A 27,130-nucleotide genomic window follows, 5' to 3' on the forward strand; every position below is an offset into this window, starting at 1 on the left:
CTATTCAGCTGAGGCAAGGATGATTAGCACTGAATAGAAACTCTGGTTTTCAGACTCTTCTGTGTAACAGACCCCCCGCAAAAGTTGGCACTCTCCCAAGGACCTCCATCCTAACTTCCAAAAAAGCTATCCAAAGAAAAAGAAACAGAGCTGGAAACACTTATTACTGTGTAGACAGAAAACAAGTCAAAAAATACAGCAAGAAATATAAAAATCTAATAACAGGTGAAGTCAAATCAAATGGTTTCAGGAGATTCAACTAAAACAACAGATTCCTCTTGAGGACCTCATGAGAGTGTGGGTACCCCGGAAACAACTCAATATTTGCCAAAACAAACCATACAAAAATCATTTATAAAAAGATTTGATGAGATTCCATGCTCATGGGTGGGGGGGGGGTTGGGGGGTGCTGGTGTCAAGGCATATAACGTTGCTGACATATGCACAGTACCTTTGTGCCTGTACTTCTGAAGTTATGAACAGCAGGCAATATTCCCTTGGATAATGCCAGCTAATGCCAAGTTTCTAATTAAAAAGCAAAAGCACAGATGTAGAAAGCCCATACCTCTGCACTCCCAGCAAGCATAAGAATCAGGCAGTATGTGTAGGGAGGTGCTGGAAAGGAGCAGGAATCTTGCAGAGACCTTGCATATGTCCTGGAACCATGTTTGAGACCCCAGCTGATGAAGATGAACACTATTTAAGTGAACACTATTTAGTTTTCCTATTTTTTGCCTCAAAATGGCACTGGATTGTGATGACAGAACACTTTTTATTGTATCTCCTTAGATATAGGTGACAATAAATCAGTCATTCATTCTTAATTTGAAGAATATTCCCTGGAATATTCTAGCTTTTCATTTCCAAAGCTCAATTTTGACTACAGCTTGCTTGAGTCTACCCAAACAGTGTACTTTAGACTCTTCAATGAACAGGAAGCCTTGCATTGATTTCAACTTTGATTATGTTTTCCCTTCTGAAATGCCAGCCTACATTTCATTTTTAGATCCCGCTGTTGCAATTTCTGTTTCGGATTTCCACTTTTCTTTTCACCTCTAAGAAAGGCAGAGACCATGGAGTAAGTTAGTTTTTCTCATGAAATTGTTCATAGTGTGGAACAAAACTATGAAATAAATACTTTAGTACCTTACAACACAATATCTATTCAAAAGCTGGGCCATCTGCACCAATTGTTCTAGAATAAATGTTGAAATACACAAAATGGAAAGTCTGGAGAATACCAGTTCAGGCTGTACAAAATCATACCTCGTCACATAGAGCTGATATGGGAAAGCAGTGGGTGAAAATGTTTGAAATGAAGCAGTGAAATTTCTTGACTGGTTGTTTACATCTAAAATTGCATCCGCTCTTGTCAGAGTTTTCTCCACTGAATAATGCAAACAGAAAATTTGCAAGACCAGTTGTATTCCATTGACAATAGGGGCATTCTCTAGTACCAGCAATGCAGGAGTACCAGGAGCTATTGTGATCCTAATCAACAACCTCCTTTAGTTTTACATCCGCAATTAGTGAATGGAGACGACAGAATCAATTTATGAATCGGTCTTTCTGTATGAATGAAGTAGCATGATAACTTCCTGATTACATGTGAGTGTGTAACATTGCCCAAAATCAATGGGAGTAATTCTAATAACTGGTAAAACTGTAAGAAGAGTCCATTGTGATATAACTGTCTTATTTAGACTAGCTAAACATTACTTCATCAACGAAACATCATGAAGGCTTTGATACATTATCCAATTCACCAAGTACCTTTCACTAACCAAAATCTCGACTTCAGCCCCCACCTTAATTTTCCCCTCTTCATTTATCCCTCTTTTCTCCCCCTCGTGTGTCCATTCCTGCAATTTTTCTGTTTTTGGTTTGTTTTTGGAATGATGGTAAAATTGGCAAGGATACTTTTATGGCTCATCCCTCATTGCTTGCACAACTGACCGTTCTTAATGCAAGTCAAATAATGTAAGACAATCCAGGCCAGGTAGAGGTGGCAGGTTCAATGTGTGATAGACAGTAATGAGCTAGGTGTGTTTGTACAATCCTCCAATAGCTATCATGGTCATTCTTGGACAAATCTACAAATTATTGAATACCATCTTATAATTTATTATGGTGGGATTTATTAAACATACATTCTCAAAATGACTGGTATGATATCATAACAATACACAATTGTATCCAACTGTAGTCCATTTACTTAAGTGTGAATTTAGAATATGTCTGTGGTCTTTTAAATGTTCAGGGTAACACACGTGCATGCAATTTCCAGCAAGGCTCACAGTCCAGTTCGCAAATTGACATTCTCTGACTGAACATCCTCTCTTGATCCTGAATCCACATTGGGCAGCTGCAACTTTTGTAAAATCAGCTAACTTGGAACAGGCTGACCACTCAACTTGGGAACTTCCCAGTCTGTATTTCCCAGCTTCCCCACTGAATTGCCGAATTGTCTAGGAAGCATAAAGGGCTAAAATCTAAGAATCCAATGAAGACAAATTCCTTGAATGTCTGTTTTCACACTGAAAAGCATATCACAAGATTATCAGATTATGTTACTCATCTGCAGTGAAATACATATAATGTGTAGCAATTTTATGATATCATTGAATCTTAAAAATCATAACTCCACCTTTTCTTAAAAAGGATTCAACTCCTTCCCAATTCTTTCCCAAATTAACTTAAGTCTGTATCCTCTGTTTACTGATTCCCTTTCAGTGGAAACAGTTTCTCTCTATCAACACTTATAAAAATTTTCATAATTCATCATTTTGAATGCTACCTTTAAATCTCCTCTTAACCATATCTACTCAAAGCTTCTCAGTCTTTCCACCTGATTAAAGATTTCTCACCGTTTCCATCAGGGTCAGCCTCAAGACCCGTGTAAATTTCTCGAATATTTTCAGGAGTAATCCAGACTCCATCGCCGAAACGTGTATGGGTCAAGACCTGTTATTAAAAATAACAATTATTCAAAAACAGTTATCAGCATGCCATACAATACTACACAAATCAGGCAAACAAAAAAGATATAGGGGGTGTGGAGTATAAATCTGGTGAGGGTACAACAGGGTAACCTACTGTGAAATACTATGCTTTCCAGCTGTAAGACATGAAATTAGTAGAAGTTAATTTTTTTCAAACTTCAAACTAACTTCCAGTCTTGTATCTGATATTTTCATGTCCAGTTGCAGTGTCATTGTGCATCTCTGTCAACCACAAAAAAGGAATAATAGCTCCAAATCACTAGAAAGCTCCCTTTCTATCTGAGATAACAAAGTGTGGAGCTGGATGAACACAGCAGGCCAAGCAGCATCTCAGGAGCACAAAAGCTGACGTTTCGGGCCTAGACCCTTCATCAGAAAAGGGGGATAGGGAGGGGATTCCAACATAAGTAGGGAGAGAGGGGGAGGCGGACCGAAGATGGATAGAGGAGAAGATAGGTGGATATCTTCTCCTCTATCCATCTTCGGTCCGCCTCCCCCTCTCTCCCTATTTATTTTGGAATCCCCTCCCCCATCCCCCTTTTCTGTTGAAGGGTCTAGGCCCGAAATGTCAGCTTTTGTGCTCTTAAGATGCTGCTTGAGCTGCTGTGTTCATCCAGCTCCACACTTTGTTATCTCGGATTCTCCAGCATTTGCAGTTCCCATTATCTCCCATTCTATCAGTCCCAATTTTCCTTTGACTTCGTTCTGAGTTTCCTTCTTGCTCTTACTCAGAGTTGACGGGAGTTTACTTCAGCTTAGATCACATCCTCAGAATAAAGACAGAATAACAACTGCACCAAACCGCCCCCCCCACCAATGGGATTGTGGATGTACCAATGCCAGATGGATTGAAGCAGTTCAAGAAGGCAGCTCAATATCAGCTTCTCAATGGCAACTAGGAATGGGCAATAATGATGTCATGAATGAATACAAAAGAAGTGAAAGAAACCACACACTTTAACGGAGGATAGAGACTGTTTTGTGGAGACAGTAGACTAAGTCCTATCAATCCCCTTGGTATCAATGGTAGAATCTGAAGCAGATAAACATTTGAAAGACAATGTAAACTTGAAAATGCTAAGGGTACAGAATATAAAGGAAATAAGTTTAAATTGGTATTGACCAGCAGTAATTAATGTTAAAATAGCTAAAGGCAGTCTTTGTACCTATTCCTATTTCATATTCCACAGCAACTTGTAACTATGCAACATCTTTATCATAAGAAAATATAGATAAGACAGTTTCATAAAGAGGTAACGAAGACTTATAGGTCAAACAGATAGAGTTTTTGTTAGAAAATTAGGGACCTTGGGGCCCAGACAGCTGAAGACACAGACATTAAAGGCATAGTAGACATAGATAGGGGTTCAGAAGAGGTTCTTATTTTCAGCAAACAGTTATTACTTCAAAAATACTTTCCCTTCTTATCAAGGTTAAATAAAGAGGGCAGACTTTCAGCTTGTTTCTGACAGCAATAAATGGTCAGGAATCAAATTAGTTTTTGTTGGAAGTAAGAAAGCTTGTTGCAATAACAAAGCTTTGATTAAAAGAAAACTTGCCTTCGGAAGTGAAATGAAGGCTCAGTGAATTGATTTCCAGGATGAAAGGTCATGTCTAACCAACCTAATTGCCTTTTTTGGAGAGGTAACAAAGATAATCGATGAAGGAAGTGCTATGGATATAATTTATATGGATTTTAGTAAGGCATTTAATAAAATCCCACATGGCAGATTAGTACAAAAACTAAAATCATTCAGGGTGAGCAATACAACACTGGCTTGGTCATAGAAGACAGAGGGTAGCTGTGGAAGGGTGTTGTTCAGAATGGAGACCAGTAAGTAATGGTATTCAACTGGTTCACAGAGATCAGTCTTTGGTCCTCTGTTGTTTGTAGTACATATAAACGACCTGGAGGAAAACACGGATGGTCTGATTAGTGAGTTTGCAGATGACACAAAGATTGGTGAAGTTGCTGATATTGCTAACGATTGTGAAAGGATACAACAGGATGTGGATAGATTGGTGACTTGGACACAGAAGTGGCAGATGGAGCTTAATCCAGACAAATATGAAATGATGCATTTTGCAGGATCAAATTTAGGTGTCAATTATCCAGTAAATGGCAGAACCCCCTTAGGAAGATTTACATACAGATGGATCTGGGTGTGCGGGTCAATAGTTCCTTTAAAAGGACAACACAGGTGGCCAAAGTGATTAAGAAGGCAAGTGGCATGCCTCCTTTCATTGGCCGGGGCATGGAGTACAAGAGTTGGCAGACCATGTCTATGTAAGTGATAGTAAGAGCTGCTGATGCTGGAGTCAAAGATAACAGTGTGGAGCTGAAGGAGCACAGCAGGACAGGTAGCATCAGAGGAGCAGGAAAGTTCATGTTTCAGGCTGGAACCATTCTTCAGAAATGGCGGAGGAGGAAGGGATCTCCAAAATAAATAGACAGTAGGGGTGGGACTGGGGAAGGTAGGTGGGATGGTGATTGGCAAGTGCAGGTAGGCAGTGGTGGGGATTGGTCAGTGAGGTGGGAGGAGCAGATGGGGGGAGAGAAGATGGACAGGTTGTGTCAGGTCAACGAGGCATGGATGAGAGGGACGGTTGGTCATGGGATGAGGCCGGAGGTGGGGAGATTTTGAAACTGGTAAAGTCCACATTGAGACCATTGGGTTGTCGGCTCCCAAAGTGGAACATGAGGTGCTGCTCCTCCAGTTTCCAGGTGGCATCATTGTGACACTGGAAGAGGCACAGGATGGACATGCCACCCAGGGAGTTGGAGGGGGAGTTGATTTCAGCAAGGCGTTCGATAAGGTTCCCAATTTCAGCAAGGCGTTCGATAAGGTTCCCGATTTCAGCAAGGCGTTCGATAAGGTTCCCCACAATAGGCTATTGTACAAAATGCGGAGGAATGGAATTGTGGGAGACATAGCAGTTTGGATCGGAAATTGGCTTGCTGAAAGAAGACAGAGGGTGGTAGTTGATGGGAAATGTTCATCCTGGAGAGCAGTTACTAGTGGTGTACCACAAGGGTCGGTGTTGGGTCCACTGCTGTTTGTCATTTTTATAAATGACCTGGATGAGGGTGTAGAAGGATGGGTTAGTAAATTTGCAGATGACACTAAGGTCGGTGGAGTTGTGGATAGTGACGAAGGATGCTATAGGTTGCAGAGAGACATAGATAAGCTGCAGAGCTGGGCTGAGAGGTGGCAAATGGAGTTTAATGCAGACAAGTGTGAGGTGATGCACTTTGGTAGGAGTAACCGAAAGGCAAAGTACAGGGCTAATGGTAAGATTCTTAGTAGTGTAGATGAGCAGAGAGATCTGGGTGTCCATGTACACAGATCCTTGAAAGTTGCCACCCAGGTTGACAGGGCTGTTAAGAAGGCATACAGTATTTTAGCTTTTATTAATAGAGGGATCGAGTTCCGGAACCAAGAGGTTATGCTGCAGCTGTACAAAACTCCAGTGCGGCCGCACTTGGAGTATTGTGTACAGTTCTGGTCACCGCATTGTAAGAAGGATGTGGAAACTTTGGAAAGGGTGCAGAGGAGATTTACTAGGATGTTGTCTGGTATGGAGGGAAGGTCTTACGAGGAAAGGCTGAGGGACTTGAGGCTGTTTTCATCAGAGAGAAGAAGGTTGAGAGGTGACTTAATTGAAACATATAAAATAATCAGAGAGTTAGATAGGGTGGATAGGGAGAGCCTTTTTCCTAGGATGGTGATGGCGAGCACGAGGGGGCATAGCTTTAAATTGAGGGGTGAAAGATATAGGACAGATGTCAGAGGTAGTTTCTTTACTCAGAGAGTAGTAAGGGAATGGAACGCTTTGCCTGCAATGGTAGTAGAATCACCAACTTTGGGTACATTTAAGTCGTCATTGGACAAGCATATGGACTTACATGGAATAGTGTAGGTTAGATGGGCTTGAGATCGGTATGACAGGTCGGCACAACATCGAGGGCCGAAGGGCCTGTACTGTGCTGTAATGTTCTATGTTCTATGAAATGGTTCACAACTGAAAGCTGATGTCGTTTTTCATGAACAGGGCGCAGGTAGTCTACAAAGCAGTGTCCGAACCTCCACTTGGTCTCACCGACGTACAGGAGTCCACATTGGGAGCAACGGATGCAATAGACCATATTGCCGGATCTGCAGGTGAACCTCTCTCTGATGTGAAAGGTTTGTTTGGTGCCTTGGATGGAGGTGACGGAGCAGGTGTAGGGACAAATGTAGCACTTCCTGTGCTTGGAGGGAAAGGTGCCAGGGGTGATGAGGCTAGTGGGAAGTCAGGAGCAGATGAGGGACTCATGGAGAGAGTGGTCCCTACAGAAGGCAGATAGGGTGGAGAGGGAAATATATCTTTGGTTGTGGGGTCAGATTGCAGGTGGCGGAAGTGACAGAGAATGACAAATTGAATATGGAGGTTAGTGAGGTGATATGTGAGGACAAGGGGGATTCTGTCTTTGTTTTAGTTGTGGGGAGGGTATGTGAGGGCAGACATTTGGGAAATGCAAGAGATACCTAGACTACACCTCCTCTCACCTGCCTTCCAACAAGAATGCGATCCCCTACTCCCAATTCCTCCACCTATGCCGCGTCTGCTCCCAAGATGGGGCAATCCTCTCCCGAACATCCCAAATGTTCTCTTATTTCAAGGACTGCAACTTGCCCCGTTCGGTAGTCGAAAATGCTCTCGACCTCATCTCTCGCATTTCCTCATATTACGCCTTGTGAGACTACAACCCAATGGTCTCAATGTGGACTTTACCAGTTTCAAAATCTCCCCACCTGCAGCCTCATCCCATGACCAACCTCCCTCTCATCCACTTCTCCTTGACCTGACACAACCTGTTCCGTCTTCTCTCCCACCTATCTGCTCCTTCCACCTCACTAAGCAATCCCCACCACTGCCTACCTGCACTCACCTATCACCATCCCATCTACTTCCCGGTCCCCACCCCTCCTCTCTCTATTTATTTTGGTGGTCTCTTGCCCCGCCGCCATTTCTGAAGATGGGTCCCAGCCCAAAACATCAATTTTCCTGCTCCTTTGATGCTGCCTGGCCTGCTGTTCTCCTTCAATTCCACACTGTTATCTTGCAGCAACATAAAATGCTTATTAGGCCACATTTGGATGATTGTGCACAGTTTTGGTCATCACTCTACCATAAGGATGTGGAAGCTTTAGAGAGAGTGCAGCAAAGGTTCACCAAGATGTTGCTTGGTCTTGAGGGCATTGGCTATGAGGAAAGGTTAAAAAGACTAATTTCACTGGAAAGACAGCAGCTGAGAGGAAACCTGATAGAAATCTACAATATTATGAAAGGCAATATTATTAAATAGGGTGGATAGTCTGAGGCTTTTTCCCAGGGTTTAAGTTTCGATTACAAGGGGGCTTAGGTTCAAAACAAGAGGGGGATGGTTTAAGGCTGGTGTGCGAGGGAAGTTTTTCATGCAGAGAGTGGTAGGAGCCTGGAGCACACTACCAGAAAGGTGGTGGAAGCAGGCACATTGGCAATATTTAAGAGGCATCTGGAAGGTTACATGAATAGGGAGGCAATAGAGGAATATGGACAAATAAGAGCAGAATATTTGTTTCAGAGATAGTAAGAACTGCAGATGCTGCAGAATCTGAGGTAACAAAGTGTAGAGCTAGGCCTGAAACGTCAGCTTTCCTGCTCCTATGATGCTGCTTGGCCTGCTGTGTTTATCCAGCTCTACACCTTGTGCCTCAGAATATTTGTTTATTAGCTTAGTTTGGGCATGATGATTGGCACAGGCTTGGAGAGCTGAAGGGCCTGTTCCTATGCTGTACTTCTCTTTTGTTCCTTTAAAAAAAGGAACTGAGCAGACTGAATCTATACCCTGCAGAGTTTAACAATAAGAGGTGATCTCATTGAAACACAAATTTCTTAAGAGAATTTGACATGGTCAATGCTGAGAGGCTGTTTCCCCTGGCTAGAATTAGGGACTCTGTTGCAGGACAGTCAAGACTGTAGGGATAGGATGGGAAAGTGATGTTGAGTTACAAATTTAGCTATGCTTTGACTAAATGGCAGAACAGACACGAGTGGACCAAGTGTTGAGATCATAAAGTGTGAAGCTGGATGAACACAGCTGCATCTCAGGAGCACAAAAGCTGACGTTTCGGGCCTAAACCCTTCATCAGAGAGGGGGATGGGGTGAGGGTTCTGGAATAAATAGAGAGAGAGAGGGGGAGGCGGACTAAAGATGGAGAGAAAAGAAGATAGGTGGAGAGGAGAGTATAGGTGGGGAGGTAGGGAGGGGATAGGTCAGTCCAGGGAAGACGGACAGGTCAAGGAGGTGGGATGAGGTTAGTAGGTAGGAGATGGAGGTGCGGCTTGGGGTGGGAGGAAGGGATGGGTGAGAGGAAGAACAGGTTAGGGAGGCAGAGACAGGCTGGGCTGGTTTTGGGATGCAGTGGGGGGGGGGAGGGGAAGAGCTGGGCTGGTTGTGTGGTGCAGTGGCGGGGGGGGGGGAAACGAGCTGGGCTGGTTTTGGGATGCAGTGGGGGAAGGGGAGATTTGGAAGCTGGTGAAGTCCACATTGATACCATTGGGCTGCAGGGTTCCCAAGCAGAATATGAGTTGTTGTTCCTGCAACCTTTGGGTGGCATCATTGTGGCACTGCAGGAGGCCCATGATGGACATGTCATCTCAAGAATGGGAGGGGGAGTTGAAATAGTTTGTGACTGGGAGGTGCAGTTGTTTATTGCGAACCGAGCGGAGGTGTTCTGCAAAGCGGTCTCCAAGCTTCCGCTTGGTTTCCCCAATGTAGTGGAGGGTACACCGGGTACAATGGATACAGTATACCACATTGGCTGATGTGCAGGTGAACCTCTGCTTAATATGGAATGTCATCTTGGGGCCTGGGATAGGGGTGAGGGAGGAGGTATGGGGGCAAGTGTAGCACTTCCTGCGGCTGCAGGGGAAGGTGCTGGGTGTGGTGGGGTTGGAGGGCAGTGTGGAGCGAACAAGGGAGTCACGGAGAGAGTGGTCTCTCCAGAAAGGAGACAAGGGTGGGGATGGAAAAATGTCTTGGGTGGTGGGGTCAGATTGTAGATGGCGGAAGTGTCAGAGGATGATGCCGAGATGCTGCTTGGCCTGCTGTGTTTATCCAGCTTCAGACTTTACTCGCATCTTGGGTTCTCCAGCATCTATAGTTCCCATTATCACTGGACCAAGTGTTGATCCTGTTTTTAATGTTCTTATCTGGAAAGAATTAATGAAACTGACACAAAGTCTAGGAAATTTTGAGAGAAAATGAATTACACACCAAGACATATTTGTTTTTTTCCACAGGGTGAAGCTTCAATTCACCCTAAACTAGCTCCAACAACAAAGATTTCACAAGCTGCTTTAGTGTGTGAGGTAGCTCTCACATTCTCTGGTGCACAAACCCCAACTTGCACATTTGACAAGCTTCTCATATCAAGGAACATTTAACTTTCTAATAAACTGACTAGCTTTTACTGATGAAATTATTAAATGGTTCCGTACACTTTTTCATGAAAAAAAGCTATTTCCAGTTATTTTAAAATCATGTTGCTCACAGCACAATGGCTGTATGGATAGCAGCAGTTCAAGAGTTGGTTGTCCACCTTGTTCTGGAGGACAATTAGGGATTGACTATAAATGGTCATCTTGCCAGTGACACTTGCATACAAAGAACTAATAAAAGCAAAAGGTTTGGACATCTTTTGTTATAAATATCTACTCTTGGTGATGAACTCATTTTTCATTGCATTAACAAAACTATGTCAGGTTGCCATTTTTAAATACATCAACAAATTGAAAGGAAGAGAAAAGAATTCTGTTATGATTCCAAATTGTGTTAGTTTAAATCAGGTTTTAGTTTTGAGATTAGGTAAATAGATTTCAGTAGAATTTTGAATGGTAACGTAACACCCAACATACTTTGGGCCCAAGATCTCAATTTCTTCTGAATCAGAAATTCTAGTGCAAGATGTATAGTTTAAGCATAGCGGCTTTTCCCAGACAATTTATCATAATCAATAACAGCTGCTTCAGATTTTAAGGACTCTCCCTTTGACAAAATTATACAGTTTTAAAATATATTCCTAATATTTATACCAGTCCCCTTACCACAGTGACTTGGTCAAGAGGAGACACCATAAGTTGAACCATGTAGTTTGCAATCACTGATATCATTCTGTGCAATAATTCAACCAATAGGAATTTAGTATTACTTATGCAAGATCTACATGTCTAATTTGGAAGTTTCAAATACTTCAACTTGTCAGAATAATATTATATTGTTGCACCATAGACTTTCTCCAAAGTAGCTAGTGCAAGTGTGAAAAGTCTCCTGTGTGCATTTGTTACAAAATTTCCATCAAAACAGGTTTGACTACTGTTTCAACAGGCTTAAATGACAAGCTTACTTTGAGGTCCATGGGATAAGACAATAAGATGAACAGACACAGAAGAAATTAGGCCATTTAGTCCATTGAGTCTATTCTGCCATTTGATCATAGTTGATAAGTTTCTCAACCCCATTCTCCTGCTTTCTCCCCCTAACTCTTGATCCTCTTGACAATCAAGAACCTATCTATCTCTGTCCTAAATATATTCAGTAACCTGGCCTCCACAGCCTTCTGTGGCAGTGAATTCCACAGATTCACCACTCTCTGGTGAACAAGTTTCTCCTTATCTCTGTTCACAAAAGTCTTCCTTTTACTCTAAAGCTGTGCTCTCGGATCTTAGTCTCTCCTACAAATGGAAACATCTTTCCAACATCCACTCTGTCCAGCCAGTCAGTATTCTGTAAGTTTCAATCAGATCCCCCCTCATCCTTCTAAACTCCATCTCATATGGACCGAGAGTCATCAAATGTGCCTCCAATGTTAAGCTTTTCATTCCTGGGAACATTCTCCTGAGCCTCCACTGAACCCACGCCAGGGCCAGTATATCCTTCCCGAGAAATGATGTCCAAAACTGTGCACAATACTCCAAATGCAGCTTGATCAGAGCTTTGTAGAGCTTCAGAAGTACATCCCTGCTTTTATATTCAAATCCTCTCAAAATAAATGAGAGGAAATTGCAATTGTCTTCCTAGGTGCTGGCTCGACCTGCAAGTTTATCTTGAGAGAATCCTGGACCAGAACTCCCAAGTCTTTTTGACTTCAGCCTTCTGAATTTTCTCCCCTTTTAGAAGATAGTCTATGTCTCTATTCTTCTCACCAAAGTGCATTACTTCACACTTTCGCACATCGTACTCGATCTGCTACTTCTTTGCCCACTCTCCTAAACTGTCCAAATCCTTCCGCAGCTTCCCCTCCTCCTCAATACTACCTGTCCCTCCACCTATCTTTGTGTCATCTGTAAACTTAGGATGTGATATAGAAAATGGAAAATATGAAAATCATTGGTAAGGAATTCTCTTGTGGGATTTAGATAGTGAGAGAGCTTTACCTTTTACAACATTGATTAAGTTCACGATCCGGGAGCACATTATATTCATTCATCTATCCTTCGGACTGTTATCCATACGTTGAATTAGGCAATTAAAAAAACTCAGTTTCTAATTTTTCTTGTTCAGGAGCCAACATCCAAATAGGGAATAACCCATCTCTATCTTATCTTGGAAAAACCAACTATCGTATCATCCAATAATCTAATTAAAATAATCCAGCTCTTCATTTTTTCAATTTTTCCATTAAACTGTTCAGGGATATTATTATATGCCACTGGAGCAGGTGGAATTTGAACCCTGGTCTCCTGGTTCAGAGGTAGTATACTATTACTGTGTACCAATAACCATCAAGAATCCAGCTTTGCCTTTCATATCCTGAAGTGCTCTTGTTCGCAATCAAATGTTTTTCTTTCCCCATCACCAAATCACATGGTATTTTTATATCCATTAGCCACCCCAGTAAATAAAAAAAAGCTTTATTTTTGAGAACGAAATTCATGCTTCTTAAAAATATTTTCTCATCGACATGTTCAGGGATGTAACTACACACCTCTGGAGCAGTTCTGGCATAGGAATACTACCATCATGCCATAAGAGGGCTGCTAAAAGAACCCAGCTCTGAAAAACAGGTTGGCTGAGCATCATTTGCTCCAATCTGATTTACCCTTAAGAGAATTTGCATAACTAACATTGACAATGCTGACCCTGACTACTCCCAGCATAAGATGTCTGCAATGTGACAATCAAAAATTTATTGATTGCTTGAAGCCATAAATTATTTTAAGCGCTGTGATACCTACAGAACAATGTGGTATCTTCCTTAGGTAACATTAAATACCTCTTTCATTTGTAGCTGTCCATCCTGATTGTAGTCAAGTAAGTTGAAAATTTCCTCCTTACTGATATCCATCTCATCAATGGCCTCCTGTTGAATGTCAGACGGCGTAATCTGGCTCTCTTGGAGACCCTTCAACTTTGCTAGATGTATGACAAGTTTGCATTCCTCCTCTGAAAGGAAGTTAGCAATTTCTGAGGAAAATATAATTAACAAATTATAAATAACTGCAAATACAAAAAATTACAAATCAACAATGACTACAAATGGCTTTGAAATACTTGATGTATTCTGAGATGCTGCAAAACACCACATAAATTACCGTTTTTTTTTTGTATTGCACAACCTGTTTATGACACTTAAAATTATGGGGACTTTATAGGATTTATTTATCAAGACTTATCATTTCATGGAATCGTTTTTGAGTGAAGGTGGCTGCTCGGTGCATCTTCTAGAGACCCTGACTAATGCTCTAAGAAAAATATCCCAAACAAAATGGAGTAATTTAAGGTTAATTAGTAAATAAACTTTGAATAGAAGTCTAATATCAACAGCCGTTATGAAAATACTGGACTTTTATAAAAGCCCATTCATTCTCAGGATGCTGGCAGGGCCAGCATTTGTTGCCCATTCCTAATTGACCAGAGACAACTGCATTACTGTGGACTGTCACACATGCGTCAAGCAACTGGCTGCTACAATCATACTCACTGAATCACAACTTGCAGCTAATGTCCCAGTCTCCTCCATCACCACCCATGGCATGCCCTGGCCCACTAGAGATGGTGGTTACAGTGGTATAAAATCAGGAGTCAGTAGTCTGAGAGACTTCAACAGTGACTTCAGATCCCATTCAGTCTCCATGGCATCAGATCAAACATGGGCAAAGAAATCTCCTATTGATTACAACTTACCTATTACCCTCCTTCACCAGTTGAATCAATGAATACCACTCATGAGAAACACTGAGGTAACAAAAAGATAAAATTTACTCTGGCTGGAGACATCAATGACCACTACAAAGAGTGACTTGGTAGTGGAACTATTGATAGTTCTGCCAAAGTGGATATGTCGGAAGTGGTCAGAAAATCAAACAGGAAAAAAAACCTAGAGATAATGGGAACTGCAGATGCTGGAGAATTCCAAGATAATAAAATGTGAGGCTGGATGAACACAGCAGGCCAAGCAGCATCTCAGGAGCACAAAAGCTGACGTTTCGGGCCTGGACCCTTCATCAGAGAGGGGGATGGGGAGAGGGAACTGGAATAAATAGGGAGAGAGGGGGAGGCGGACTGAAGATGGAGAGTAAAGAAGATAGGTGGAGAGAGTATAGGTGGGGAGGTAGGGAGGGGATAGGTCAGTCCAGGGAAGACGGACAGGTCAAGGAGGTGGGATGAGGTTAGTAGGTAGATGGGGGTGCGGCTTGGGGTGGGAGGAAGGTTTGGGTGAGAGGAAGAACCGGTTAGGGAGGCAGAGACAGGTTGGACTGGTATTGGGATGCAGTGGGTGGGGAAGAAGAGCTGGGCTGGTTGTGTGGTGCAGTGGGGGGAGTGGACGAACTGGGCTGGTTTAGGGATGCAGTAGGGGAAGGGGAGATTTTGAAACTGGTGAACCCTGCAGCCTAATGGTATCAATGTGGACTTCACCAGTTTCAAAATCTCCCCTTCCCCTACTGCATCCCTAAACCAGCCCAGTTCGTCCCCTCCCCCCACTGCACCACACAACCAGCCCAGCTCTTCCCCCCCACCCACTGCATCCCAATACCAGTCCAACCTGTCTCTGCCTCCCTAACCGGTTCTTCCTCTCACCCATCCCTTCCTCCCACCCCAAGCCATACCCCCATCTACCTACTAACCTCATCCCACCTCCTTGACCTGTCCGTCTTCCCTGGACTGACTTATCCCCTCCCTACCTCCCCACCTATACTCTCTCCACCTATCTTCTTTAATCTCCATCTTCGGTCCGCCTCCCCCTCTCTCCCTATTTATTCCAGTTCCCTCTCCCCATCCCCCTCTCTGATGAAGGGTCCAGGCCCGAAACATCAGCTTTTGTGCTCCTGAGATGCTGCTTGGCCTGCTGTGTTCATCCAGCCTCACATTTTATTATCTAGGAAAAAAAACCTACTTGATTATGTCATCACCAAAGATACCTGTTGCTTGTGTGTGTGTGTGTGTGTGTGTGTGTGTGTGTGTGTGTCTCATAACAATATTGACAGAAGTGACTGAGGGCTCAATATTTAAGGACACCCTCTACTGTGTTGTGTGGGTCATGCAACAGATTTAGAACAAAATCACGAAATGCTGGGAAACACAATACATCTGGCAGCTCTGTGGTGAAAGAAACAGTTGATTTTCTTCTGAAGAAAATCATACTGGACTTGAAACATTAACTGTTTCTCCACAGGTGCTGCCAGAGCTGCTGAGTTTCTCCAGGATGATACATGTTTGTTTCAGACTTCCAGTATTTACAATATTTTGTCTTGGCTCAGAACAAATTTGGGTAAAAGCTTGGGCACCAGTGAGGTTTTGCGGGCTGTTACTAGCAATAAAACTGTTTCAATCATAATCTGACACTTCAGATTCAGAGTATCAGACGTTCTGTTCACTACTAGTCCAACGGCAGCAGTCTGTACCATCCAAAAAATGCACAGCAGCAACTCACCCAGGATCCTTAGACAACACCTTCCAAAACCACAAGTTCTACCACCTGTCAGGACAAGGGCAGATGATATATGGAAGCACCTGCAAGCTTCTCTCCAAGTCACTCACTATCTTAACAGAACAATATATCTGTTTTTTCACTGTTGTTGGATCAAAATCCTGGAACTCTTAAATAAAAGCAAAGTACCAAAATGCTGGAGATCTGAAATAAAAACAAAGAGCTCCAGAAATACAGCAGCTCTAACAAAATCTGTAGAATGAGAAAGAGATAAAGTTACCAGTAACCAGTTTTGAAGAAGAATTACATTGGCCTCAAAACATTCACTCTGTTTCTCTCTGCAGACAATGACTGGCTTGTTAAGTTTCTCCAAAATTTTCTGTTTTTATTATTCCTGGAACTCCTTCTCTGATACCATTTTAATTAATGAGTGATGACAACAAATACTGGCATTGCCAGCAACACCCATGTCCTATATCTTAACGTTCTTATGTCAAGAAATAAGACAAGAATCCACATGGTCATTGCCAACTTCATAATTTCTATCTTTTAAAAAAAGCAAAATAAATGTTATTTCTTTCCCAAAAGGGGTCCTTAGCAAGAAAAAAAATTAATCATAAAATTAACAAAACACTTTCTCTTTGAAAAGGTGATTTTATGCTCCTTTACACCCAAGGCATTATTTTCATCTAACTGCAGCATTGGGTATAATTCTCACCGAACATTGATTTTCAATGTACTCAACCAGTTTCTAAAAGAAATGTTAAGTGAATGTAGAAATATAAAATAAAACTGGCACCAAGTATATTCTTAATGAAAAGGAAAACAGATTAGTGACTGGCAAAATGGCTACTCAATTCCCATTATAATTTTTAAAAAATGGAAACCCAACTTTCTTACTCATAGTTAGAATTCATTCCGGAGGTTTACCCGAGGCGTCCTGTTCAACAATTGTTAACAGCAGGGGAGAATCCTCAATTACTGCCGTCAAAAAAATTAAAATGACTAAAGAGCTTTTTTTCCCCGCTGGGATGAATCTTCCTTCGCTAACTTCAGTTTAGTTAGAAAGTAGGATTTCTACTTTCTGGAAGAATTCTTACTGTTTCCAAGTAGAAGAACAAAACACATATACCCTATGCTCAGATTTTCTTTTGCAACTATTACAATAAAGGCATCATCACAGAAAGTGAATTGTATCATCAACTAAGAAAAATTGCAATATCCAAGAAAAGTTGTAATATCCAAATTAACCCTAGCCAGAATATATAGCTGGAGAGGGTAAATATTCGATTATGACTTAAACTCCGATGATTTAAGTAACGAGAAACAAAGTATGACTTAATGACAGAAATGTATCTTTTTATTACAGATAGGTTTTCTATCCAATCGACTCCCCTTAATTAGCCGACATAACGAATGTTCTTTAAAAGGCAACAAACACGCATGAATGCAAACCATGATAACAAAGTGTGAAGCTGGATGAACACAGCAGGTCAAGCAGCATCTCGGGAGCACAAAAGCTGACGTTCCGGGCCTAGACCCTTCTCTCCGATGAAGGGTCTAGGCCCGAAATGTCAGCTTTTGTGCTCCCGAGATGCTGCTTGGCCTGCTGTGTTCATCCAGCTTCACACTTTATTGTCTTGGATTCTCCAGCATCTGCAGTTCCCATTATCACTGAAAGCAAACCATACTTAATTCGTGAGAGATAATGAAATAAACCCAAACGACTTCATAAATAAAGATAATTTCAATACTGCGTCAAGAATTTACAGCAAAATGACCAGATAAAATATATTCCACAGCATTCCCGTTTCACGTGTTAAAATAATCTTGCTATTTGCATCGGCAAAGGAATCGTGCTTTAAACGAAACGCCCGTCTCCCTTGAGAATACAGTATATAATTATTGCCCAGCGTGCTTTTACGGCGCAGGAAAGCATTCTGGGCTTGTCTCACCTGTTCACAGCAGGCCAAGCAGCCTCTCAGGAGCACAAAAGCTGACGTTCCGGGCCTAGACCCTTCATCAGAGAGGTGGATGAAGGGTCTAGGCCCGAAATGTCAGCTTTTGTGCTCCCGAGATGCTGCTTGGCCTGCTGTGTTCATCCAGCTTCACACTTTATTGTCTTGGATTCTCCAGCATCTGCAGTTCCCATTATCACTGAAAGCAAACCATACTTAATTCGTGAGAGGTAATGAAATAAACCCAAACGACTTCATAAATAAAGATAATTTCAATACTGCGTCAAGAATTTACAGCAAAATGACCAGATAAAATATATTCCACAGCATTCCCGTTTCACGTGTTAAAATAATCTTGCTATTTGCATCGGCAAAGGAATCGTGCTTTAAACGAAACGCCCGTCTCCCTTGAGAATACAGTATATAATTATTGCCCAGCGTGCTTTTACGGCGCAGAAAAGCATTCTGGGCTTGTCTCACCTGTTCACAGCAGGCCAAGCAGCCTCTCAGGAGCACAAAAGCTGACGTTCCGGGCCTAGACCCTTCATCAGAGAGGTGGATGAAGGGTCTAGGCCCGAAACGTCAGCTTTTGTGCTCCTGAGATGCTGCTTGGCCGGCTGTATTCATCCAGCTTCACACTTTGTTATCTTATGATGAAAAATATTTACGTCTACTCTTCATTTAATCGCTGCTTCACCCAATTATAAACACAAACAAATTATTTGCAATAAGTCCAGTTCACAAAAAGTATTATTTGCCAATATATTTAATGTTAAAAGGCATTAGTTAGATCAGTTTTCAAATCACTGTTACCTTGGATCAGAAAGAAAAATAAATCACTGAACTCTTGGGATCCCAGGGTTCTCGACTTGACTATGCTTTCACTCCACAGATACTGCCAGACATTTTAAGTTTCTCCAGCAATTTCTGCCTATTTGTTTCAACCAACATCTGTAGTTCCTGGGGTTTTATTTTACTTTGCGCAAGAGTTTACTTATAATTAAAGGAAAATAATAAAGGTCAAAATAATTATGAAAGGTAAATGGGGAAACTGAAGATAATGTGTATCGAGAAAGACCTGAACGAAAACTTTGGAATATAAAATAGTTCATTTGAGAGGCCTAGAAAGCCCAAAAATGATTTTGTTAATTATAGAATTGAGAATTTACCCCAGAGGGAAAAATAAGCTGGAACAATGGCTTAAGATCGCAGATAAATTTAACCTCAAAAATAAAGCTACAATGCTGACAGAATGTGTAAACGTCTAACTTGTTTTTGCGCCATTGCATCCTGGGTCCTATATGTAAACAGACCAACAGCAATGAACAGGCAGTGAGTATAGGGTCACAAACCGCGTTAATGCGGCTGAGATTACTGTAGAATGGCGTCACGGTCAGCACAGACATGATGGGCTGAATGGTCTGTTCTCATGCTGTCCCGTTCTATGTAATCATTGCCATGTTCCTTGAAAAACAAATCCGAGCGGTAAATGAGATTCGTGGCCTCACGGTCATGTGGTTGCAACTCGCCTTAGCCCATATTTAATATTTGCGTGGTCCACTGCACAAAATAAACGTGTTTAATTTGATTTCCTCCCAACACAAATACATCTACGGATGTAGCGGTTCCCTGCCAGATAATTATTGACCAGCTGGGGGGCGGGCGGGGCGAAGCGAACAGCAATTTCCAAATGCTTCAATACGAAATGTCAATCCGATGTAATATTTCGGAGGTATTTACAATGGCAGCCACACTTGTCCTCATTAACGTAGCTGCTGCACCCAGCTTCAAACTACCCCCTCTCCCGAAAATCCAAACAATAGCAGTAATTTGAAAAGAAAATTTTGGCATTGTCCTGGCTCGACCTAATGAGTAGGGATTAAGTAACTCTTCTATAAATGGTCCATGGAAATTTGGGAATAGTCGGAATATACCACGCGCTCAAATCGGTTGAGTTCTTCGGTCTGACGCAAGTGCCACAGGTCCGAAAAGAACTGGGATGGCCTGCAGGGCAGTTAGAAATACCCCCACATCTAACCTGCAGAGTTTATCGTTCGTTGTAACCTGTTTGTTGCCGATGGCTTCTCATGGGCTGGCTGTAAACCTGGCCAGTTCCACCAGATGCTTGCACATCCCCAAGACGATGGCCCTATGCTACGACATTGGATATACCGAGATGAGAATCCCAAATTTACTAGGACACGAAACGCTGCCTGAAGTCATCCAGCAATCCACCAGCTGGTTACCTTTACTGGCCAGAGAATGTCATCCAGACGCCAGGATCTTCCTCTGTTCGCTAATTGCACCCGTTTGCTTAGACAGGTAAGCAGTGTAAACAGTATTCGGCCAATAAACTACGTTGCTCACTCTCGTCTGATACAATAACCGTAAACGTGCGAGCAGTGTATCAAATGAAAGGAGAAATACGCAAAAATTGCTTTGTGAAATGCTTTGCTTTGCTCTCAGGTTTACATGCCTAAATACTAAGTGTAACTCCAAGATGCCGGTAAACATTTATCGCGTGAAAGTGACGCTGCTGTCAATTTGCAAATTGGGTATCAATTAAGTACTAGTCTAATACGAGATATTTAATGAGTGATGTAATTTTTTGTATAACAGTCTAAAATCGCTGAACGGTTTTATTTTCTGAAAGCGAGCTGATTCCCAGTTATTTCCAACTTCACCGTCTTCAGTTAGGCGACAGGCAGTTTTCAGTTGAGGGTCATTTCTATCACTTTCTACCTTTTAGGGTGTGGGCGGGAACACATCCTTTTCAATTCTCATTTCTCTTCCATCCCCCGTCAACATCTGTGGTCTAATAGTTGCCGGGTTTTCCAGACAGATCAACATTCTGGTAGATCACTTGTTTTCCACTGTCCCACGGTAATTTGAAATTCCTGGTTCTCATCGGACATCTGTCTATATTTCACAGTACACGTTTTCCAATAAAAAAAATCGCTGAGCTGAGATCAGGAAGAAGAAATCTGGCTCAAATTTTATATTCCTGGTTAACAGAATTAAAAACTAAGGCAAGTTCTGTTAAACCTGTAGTGAACCCTTGCTCAGAACTACTTTAGAGTAGTGTGTGTATTACAGAAATCATTTGGAGCTTCTGGAGAGATTTATTTACAAGAATGATAAAATGCCTATGTTATACATAAAAAGGCTCTATTTTCGCTTTTTAAAAGGCTAAATGATCTAAAGAATAATCTTTAAGTGTGAAACATTTTAATAGAGCGGATACATGGAGAATGTTTACTTTTGTAGGGAAGAGTCTAACATGATGACATCAATATAAGACTATCACCAAGAAATCCAAGAGTGAATTCAAATACACTTTTTTAAAAAACCTAAAGGAATGGCAACAATGTAGAACTCACTTCCAAGAATAGCCAGAAGTGAATTCCATAGGTGCATTTAAGGGAGGCAAGATATGCATATGAGGGAGAACACAGTAGAGTGACAATAACAGATTTAATCAGGAAAGATGGGAAGAGGCTTAAATGGAGCATAAGCACTGACATGGCCTGGCTGGGTTGAATAGTCTGTTTCTATGCCATATTTTCTATGTAATAATGCTACGTTCCAGTTCGATTAACATAGCAAGCTCAATGCAGAGTACAAATTTTGGCTGATATTTTGCTATCTGTATGGCTTAGTTCCACATTGGTTAATGTACTTACCAAACTCATCAAATCGGTTACTGCACAAATGCTCAGAGGAATCTGATGACTGCATTTATCTAACATTATAAATTTATCTATGTCTAGAAGTCATTTCACGCACGCACTTGAAAGCTCATGAATCCTAACAACATGAATGAATGTTTCACAGCATAATTATTGATTCTGTCTGATTGTCCCAGATGCATGAACTGGATTACATTTCATTAGCCCGAGTATATGGCCTGTTTTATTTTGATTAATTATTGATTTGTCCTGCCAAATATGTATGGCTATTGCTCTCTTATTTGATTGCCCATTTGACTTGGAGTTCTACATGAGTGGAAGTTTCCTTCAGTTCAGTGTCAGTATACAGAAGCCATCTCCTTGGGTTCACGCCAGCATCTATATGTAATTGTTTCAACTCTGTTTGTCTTCCTTGCTGCCCATTCAGCTAAAAGCAGAAGCTTAGATGATCTGTTCAACCGAAGGTTGTCCAATTGATTACATACCCAGTTAGTAATGGAAACAACTTTATTTCACAGATCTATAAGAATACGCACTTGTGCCCCTTAGCTAGTTTTCTTTGCTGAAAGCCTAACCCATGAGCACTAGAATGAAATTCTTAAATGTTCTCTTGAAAGGTGTCCTCTTGTCTATCCTTCAAATGTCAGTTCTACAGTGAGCCCATGGTTTTGAACATGTTCCCATTTCAAACATTAGTGTCAATCTGAAGCACTTCCACACACACATCCGACCACTGAACTCACACAGGAACATGTTCTAGCTTGCTTCCTCCATTTATCGCTTGATTTTTGGATTACTGCTCGTTATCTTCGGAGGCTGTACTGGCTACTACCAAACTCCTGCTTTGGAACTTTTTTCTAAGATCAGAATGCCCTACAATCTCTCTCCCAGTCTTAAAGTCCTACAGAGGTCAGAAACAGGCACATGGCCCTCCTTCCAACAGCATAAAGGGCACCGAAGCATGTCAAGTCAGCTAAGCTGATTTGAAATATTGGTAAGAAGTCTGATACTGACTATACTTTGTATAGTCTTTGCTATATCTGAACTCAATGCTTTGTACGTTCGACCCAGTTTGCACTGCTATATGATCATCCAATGCCGCAGTATTTAAATGTACAATGCAAAATTTTTAAGACATGAAATTTTGCCTAATGCAGGAAAATTCCAAACTCCTATACTACATGAATCGATAATTACTTATACAGTGATACAGGGATAAAAAATTTCTGGAAGTTGTTCGAACTTACTTAATAGTTTTTGACTAGCACAGACCTGTTAAATAAAGGGCCTTTTTCTGTGCTTATAAACCTCAATTATTCTATAACTTTACAGCATCTGAGATGGAAAGGTGCTTAGTGTATTATGAGATGAAAATTGCATCAAATGGGCAAGGAATGCTGAAACACAAAACATACAGGTGCTGCTAAAGAAACACCCTTTCGTGAGGATCTATTAAATTAAGGTGGATTATGCTATAGAATCACTAGTGTGGAAGCAGATCATTTGGCCCATTGAGTCCACACCAACTCTCTGAAGAGCATCCCACCCAGACCCACTCCTCCCTACCCTGTCCCTATAAACCTGCATTTCCCATGGCTAATTCACCTAACCTGCATATCTTTGGTGTGGGAGGAACCCAGAGCACCCAGACAAAACCTATGCAGACATGGGAAGAACGTGCAAACTCCGCACAGATAGTCACCCAAGGGTGGAACTGAACCTGGTTCCATAGTGCTGTGAGCCACCATGAAACCCACTAATATAGTTGTCCTGGGGCTGTGATACTTTCAAGTGGTGTTTATTGATGATGCCACAATTAATTTATATCTTGAAAAACAATCTAAGCTTGATTAGACACACTTATGTGGAAATTCCTTAATGAGATACAGGAACATTTAGGTTTCACTTCCTAATTATTTGGGGTGATATTATCGATAGGTTATTAATCCAAATCTTGCCATGTCAGATTGTTGAATTTGAATTCAATAAAGTCTTACATTAAGAGTCTAATGATGATCATGAATCCATTGTCGATTATATGAAAACCCATCTGGTTCACTAATGTCCCTTTAGGGAAGGAAACTGCCATCCTTACGTGGTCTGGCTTACGTGTAACTCCAGACCCACAGCTATTAGCAATTAGGGCTGGACAATAAATGCTGGTCTAGTTAATGATGATCACATTCCAGGAAGCAATAACTGCTTATGAAATTGTTGAACACATAGCTTTAAAATGTATTACTTGCAATGGTATGTTTTTTGTAACTGTCAATAATTTTGGAAAAAAGGCATTCTCCTTTATTTATACTGAGAGAAAACATCATCTCTTTATGTTCACTATATTAAATTAAGTGTGGACAGTGTCTGCAAACTCACTAACCCATCCACCAGTGCCTGCGTCCAAGTCATTTATAAAAATGACAAACAGCAGTGGTCCCAAGACAGATCCTTGAGGTACACCACTAGTAACTGGACTCCAGGCAGAATATTTTCTATCAACCACCACTCACTGCCTTCTTAATCTTAAGGATTCCGCCATTTAGGCCATGCTAACTTCCCCATAGTGTCCAGGAATCTGCAGGTTATGTGGGTTAGCCATATGAAATGCAGGGTTATGGGGACGGGGTGGGTCTGGGTGGGGTGCACTTCAGAGTGTCAGTGTTGACACGGTGGGTCAAATGGCCTGTTTCTACACTGTGGGGATTCTATGACCAAAAATCGGGCTGGGGTGGGGTGCGTGTTGCTGAATCATAGTCTGAATAAGAACATAGAACATAGAACAATACAGCGCAGAACAGGCCCTTCGGCCCTGGATGTTGTGCCGACCTGTGAACTAATCTAAGCCCCTCCCCCAACACTATCCCATCATTATCCATATGCTTATCCAAGGACTGTTTAAATGCCCCGACTATGGATGAGTTAACTACATTGGAGGGCAGGGCATTCCACGTCCTTTCCACTCTCTGAGTAAAAAAAACCTGCCTCTGACATCTGTCTTAAATCTATCACCCCTCACTTTGTAGTTACGCCCCCTTGTACAAGCTGAAGTCATCATCCTCGGAAAAAGACTCTCACTGTCCGCCCTATCTAATCCTCTGATCATCTTGTATGTCTCTATTAAATCCCCTCTTAGCCTCCTTCTCTCCAATGAGAACACACACAAGTCGCTCAGCCTTTCTTCATAGGGCCTGTGCTCCAGACCAGGCAACATCCTGGTAAATCTCCTCCGCACTTTTTCCAATGCTTCCACATCCTTCCTGTAATAGGGTGACCAGAACTGCACGCAATATTCCAAATGAGGCCGCACTAGCGTTTTGTACGATTGCAGTATGACATCACGGCTCCAGAACTCAATCCCTCTACCAATAAAACCTAAAACACCACAAGCCTTCTTAACAGCACTATCAACCTGGGTGGCAACTTTCAGGGATCTGTGTACATGGACACCAAGATCCCTCTGCACATCTACACTACCAAGAATCTTTCCATTGACCTGGTATTCTGCCTTCCTATTATTCCTTCCAAAGTGAATCACATCACATTTATCTGTATTAAACTCCATTTGCCACCTTTCAGCCCAATTCTGCAGTTTATCCAAGTCTCCCTGCAACCTGCAACATTCTTCCACACTGTCCACCACTCCACCGACTTTAGTGTCATCTGCAAACTCACTAACCCATCCACCAGTGCCTGCGTCCAAGTCATTTATAAAAATGACAAACGGCAGTGGTCCCAAGACAGATCCTTGAGGTACACCACTAGTAACTGGACTCCAGACAGAATATTTTCTATCAACCACCACTCACTGCCTTCTTAATCTTAAGGATTCCGCCATTTAGGAACGAGATCAGGAGAAAATCCTTCACTTAAAAGGTTCTGCACGTTTAAAATTTTCATCCATACAGTGCTGTAGGTGCTCAATTATTGAGAATATTTACATAGAAAAGTACAGCACAGTACAGGCCCTTCGGCCCACGATGTTGTGCCGTGGAATAATCCTAATCCAAAAATAAAATAACCTAAACTACATTCCCCTCAATTCACTGCTGTTCATGTGCATGTCCAGCAGTCGCTTAAATGTCACTAATGACTCTGCTTCGACGACTACCACTGGTAAACTATTCCATGTGCTCACAACTCTCTGGGTGAAGAACCTCCCTCTGACGTCTCCTCTATACCTTCCTCCTAACACCTTAAAACTATGACCCCTCGTGGCAGTCAATCCTGCCCTGGGGAAAAGTCTCTAGCTATTGACTCTATCCATGCCTCTTATTACCTTGTACACCTCAATCAGGTCACCCCTCTTCCTCCTTCTCTCCAGAGAGAAAAGTCCGAGCTCAGTCAACCTCTCCTCGTAAGACAAGTCCTCCAGTCCAGGCAGCATCCTGGTAAACGTCCTTTGCACCCTCTCCAAAGCCTCCACATCTTTCCTATAATAGGGCGACCAGAACCAGACACAATATTCCAAGTCAGGTTGATAGATTTTTAGAGTCAAGAGATATACATAGATGTTGGAATGTGCAGCTGAGGTAGAAAATGAGCTATGATCCAAATAAACGATAAGAGTTGAAGGATAGAATGGCCTATACCTGCTCTAACTTCTTCTGTTTATGAGCTTTTACAATTAAAAAGCCAATAAAATTCTACAGGCAACAGCTGGATTTCCAAATTGCACTTCCAACTTTGAAGGAACAGAATTCATTGTGGAGCATTCATCAGAATTAACGCAATATTCTCTTGATTTTTGCCCCTTATAAGGTTCATACATCCCTGTCGCAGCCTTTGTGTATCAGTGAGGAACAGCTGTGCTCCCATCATGGCATGCTATGGCTATCCATGGCCAGAAATACTGAACTGCAACAAGTTTCCCGCTGACCATGCCATGTGCATCTCTACCATCAGCAACAAGACAGCATCACATAGAAGCAGTAAGTGGTTTTGATTAAAAACATTGGTTTTTACTTAATAGCATATCTTTAAACAAAACCAAACAACATATATTCAAATCAAACCTCATTCTTCTCTGGTTATAACCAAACTATATCAAACTGATTTCTGATATCCTGTTAAAATAATGAACAAACAGGCAAGGAAATAAACACAAAATGCAACAAAAAGTTACAAGGATTATCTAAGCTTTTCCTTTGAAATTAACTTTATAATGAGTACATTATTCATTGCACTAAACCAGAATGTAGCACCATACCAGTTCTTACTTGCAATTCTCCACAAGATAAATACTGTCACCCGAGACCTTTAGCAGGAAGAAAAATGTCCTTAAAAGGAAGGAAAACAGAGAATCATTCATGCCACTGTTCTGTTGTTGTTGATTCTATTTGAAGTCAGGAAGCAATTCAGCTACCAACTTTCTCTTACGGAACAAAATATTAGGTAAGAGATCTTTGAATCAAGGGATTGGTTACGGAAAACCTACGGATGTGCCGACTGATCAGGCAACAGTGTAGACTGATAATGAAATCTCAAATTCCTGGTCTGTGTGGTTCCGTAACTGCCCTAGTATGCCC

At 41.8% G+C, this 27,130-nt stretch overlaps 1 protein-coding gene across 1 annotated transcript in view; it reads right to left on the reverse strand.

Moving 5' to 3' along the window:
- p4htmb (prolyl 4-hydroxylase, transmembrane b) overlaps positions 1 to 27,130 on the reverse strand; it is an 84,217-nt gene that overhangs the window by 22,572 nt on the left and 34,515 nt on the right. Inside the window, exons 3-4 of the mRNA XM_048548055.2 lie at positions 13,304 to 13,494; positions 2,868 to 2,964 (exon numbers count right to left, since the gene is read on the reverse strand). Of these exons, the coding sequence (XP_048404012.1) occupies positions 2,868 to 2,964; positions 13,304 to 13,494 (288 nt within the window). The remainder of the gene's footprint in view (positions 1 to 2,867; positions 2,965 to 13,303; positions 13,495 to 27,130) is intronic.

This window comes from Stegostoma tigrinum, chromosome 11, assembly GCF_030684315.1.
Source record: "Stegostoma tigrinum isolate sSteTig4 chromosome 11, sSteTig4.hap1, whole genome shotgun sequence".
Classification (NCBI taxonomy): Eukaryota; Metazoa; Chordata; class Chondrichthyes; order Orectolobiformes; family Stegostomatidae; genus Stegostoma; species Stegostoma tigrinum.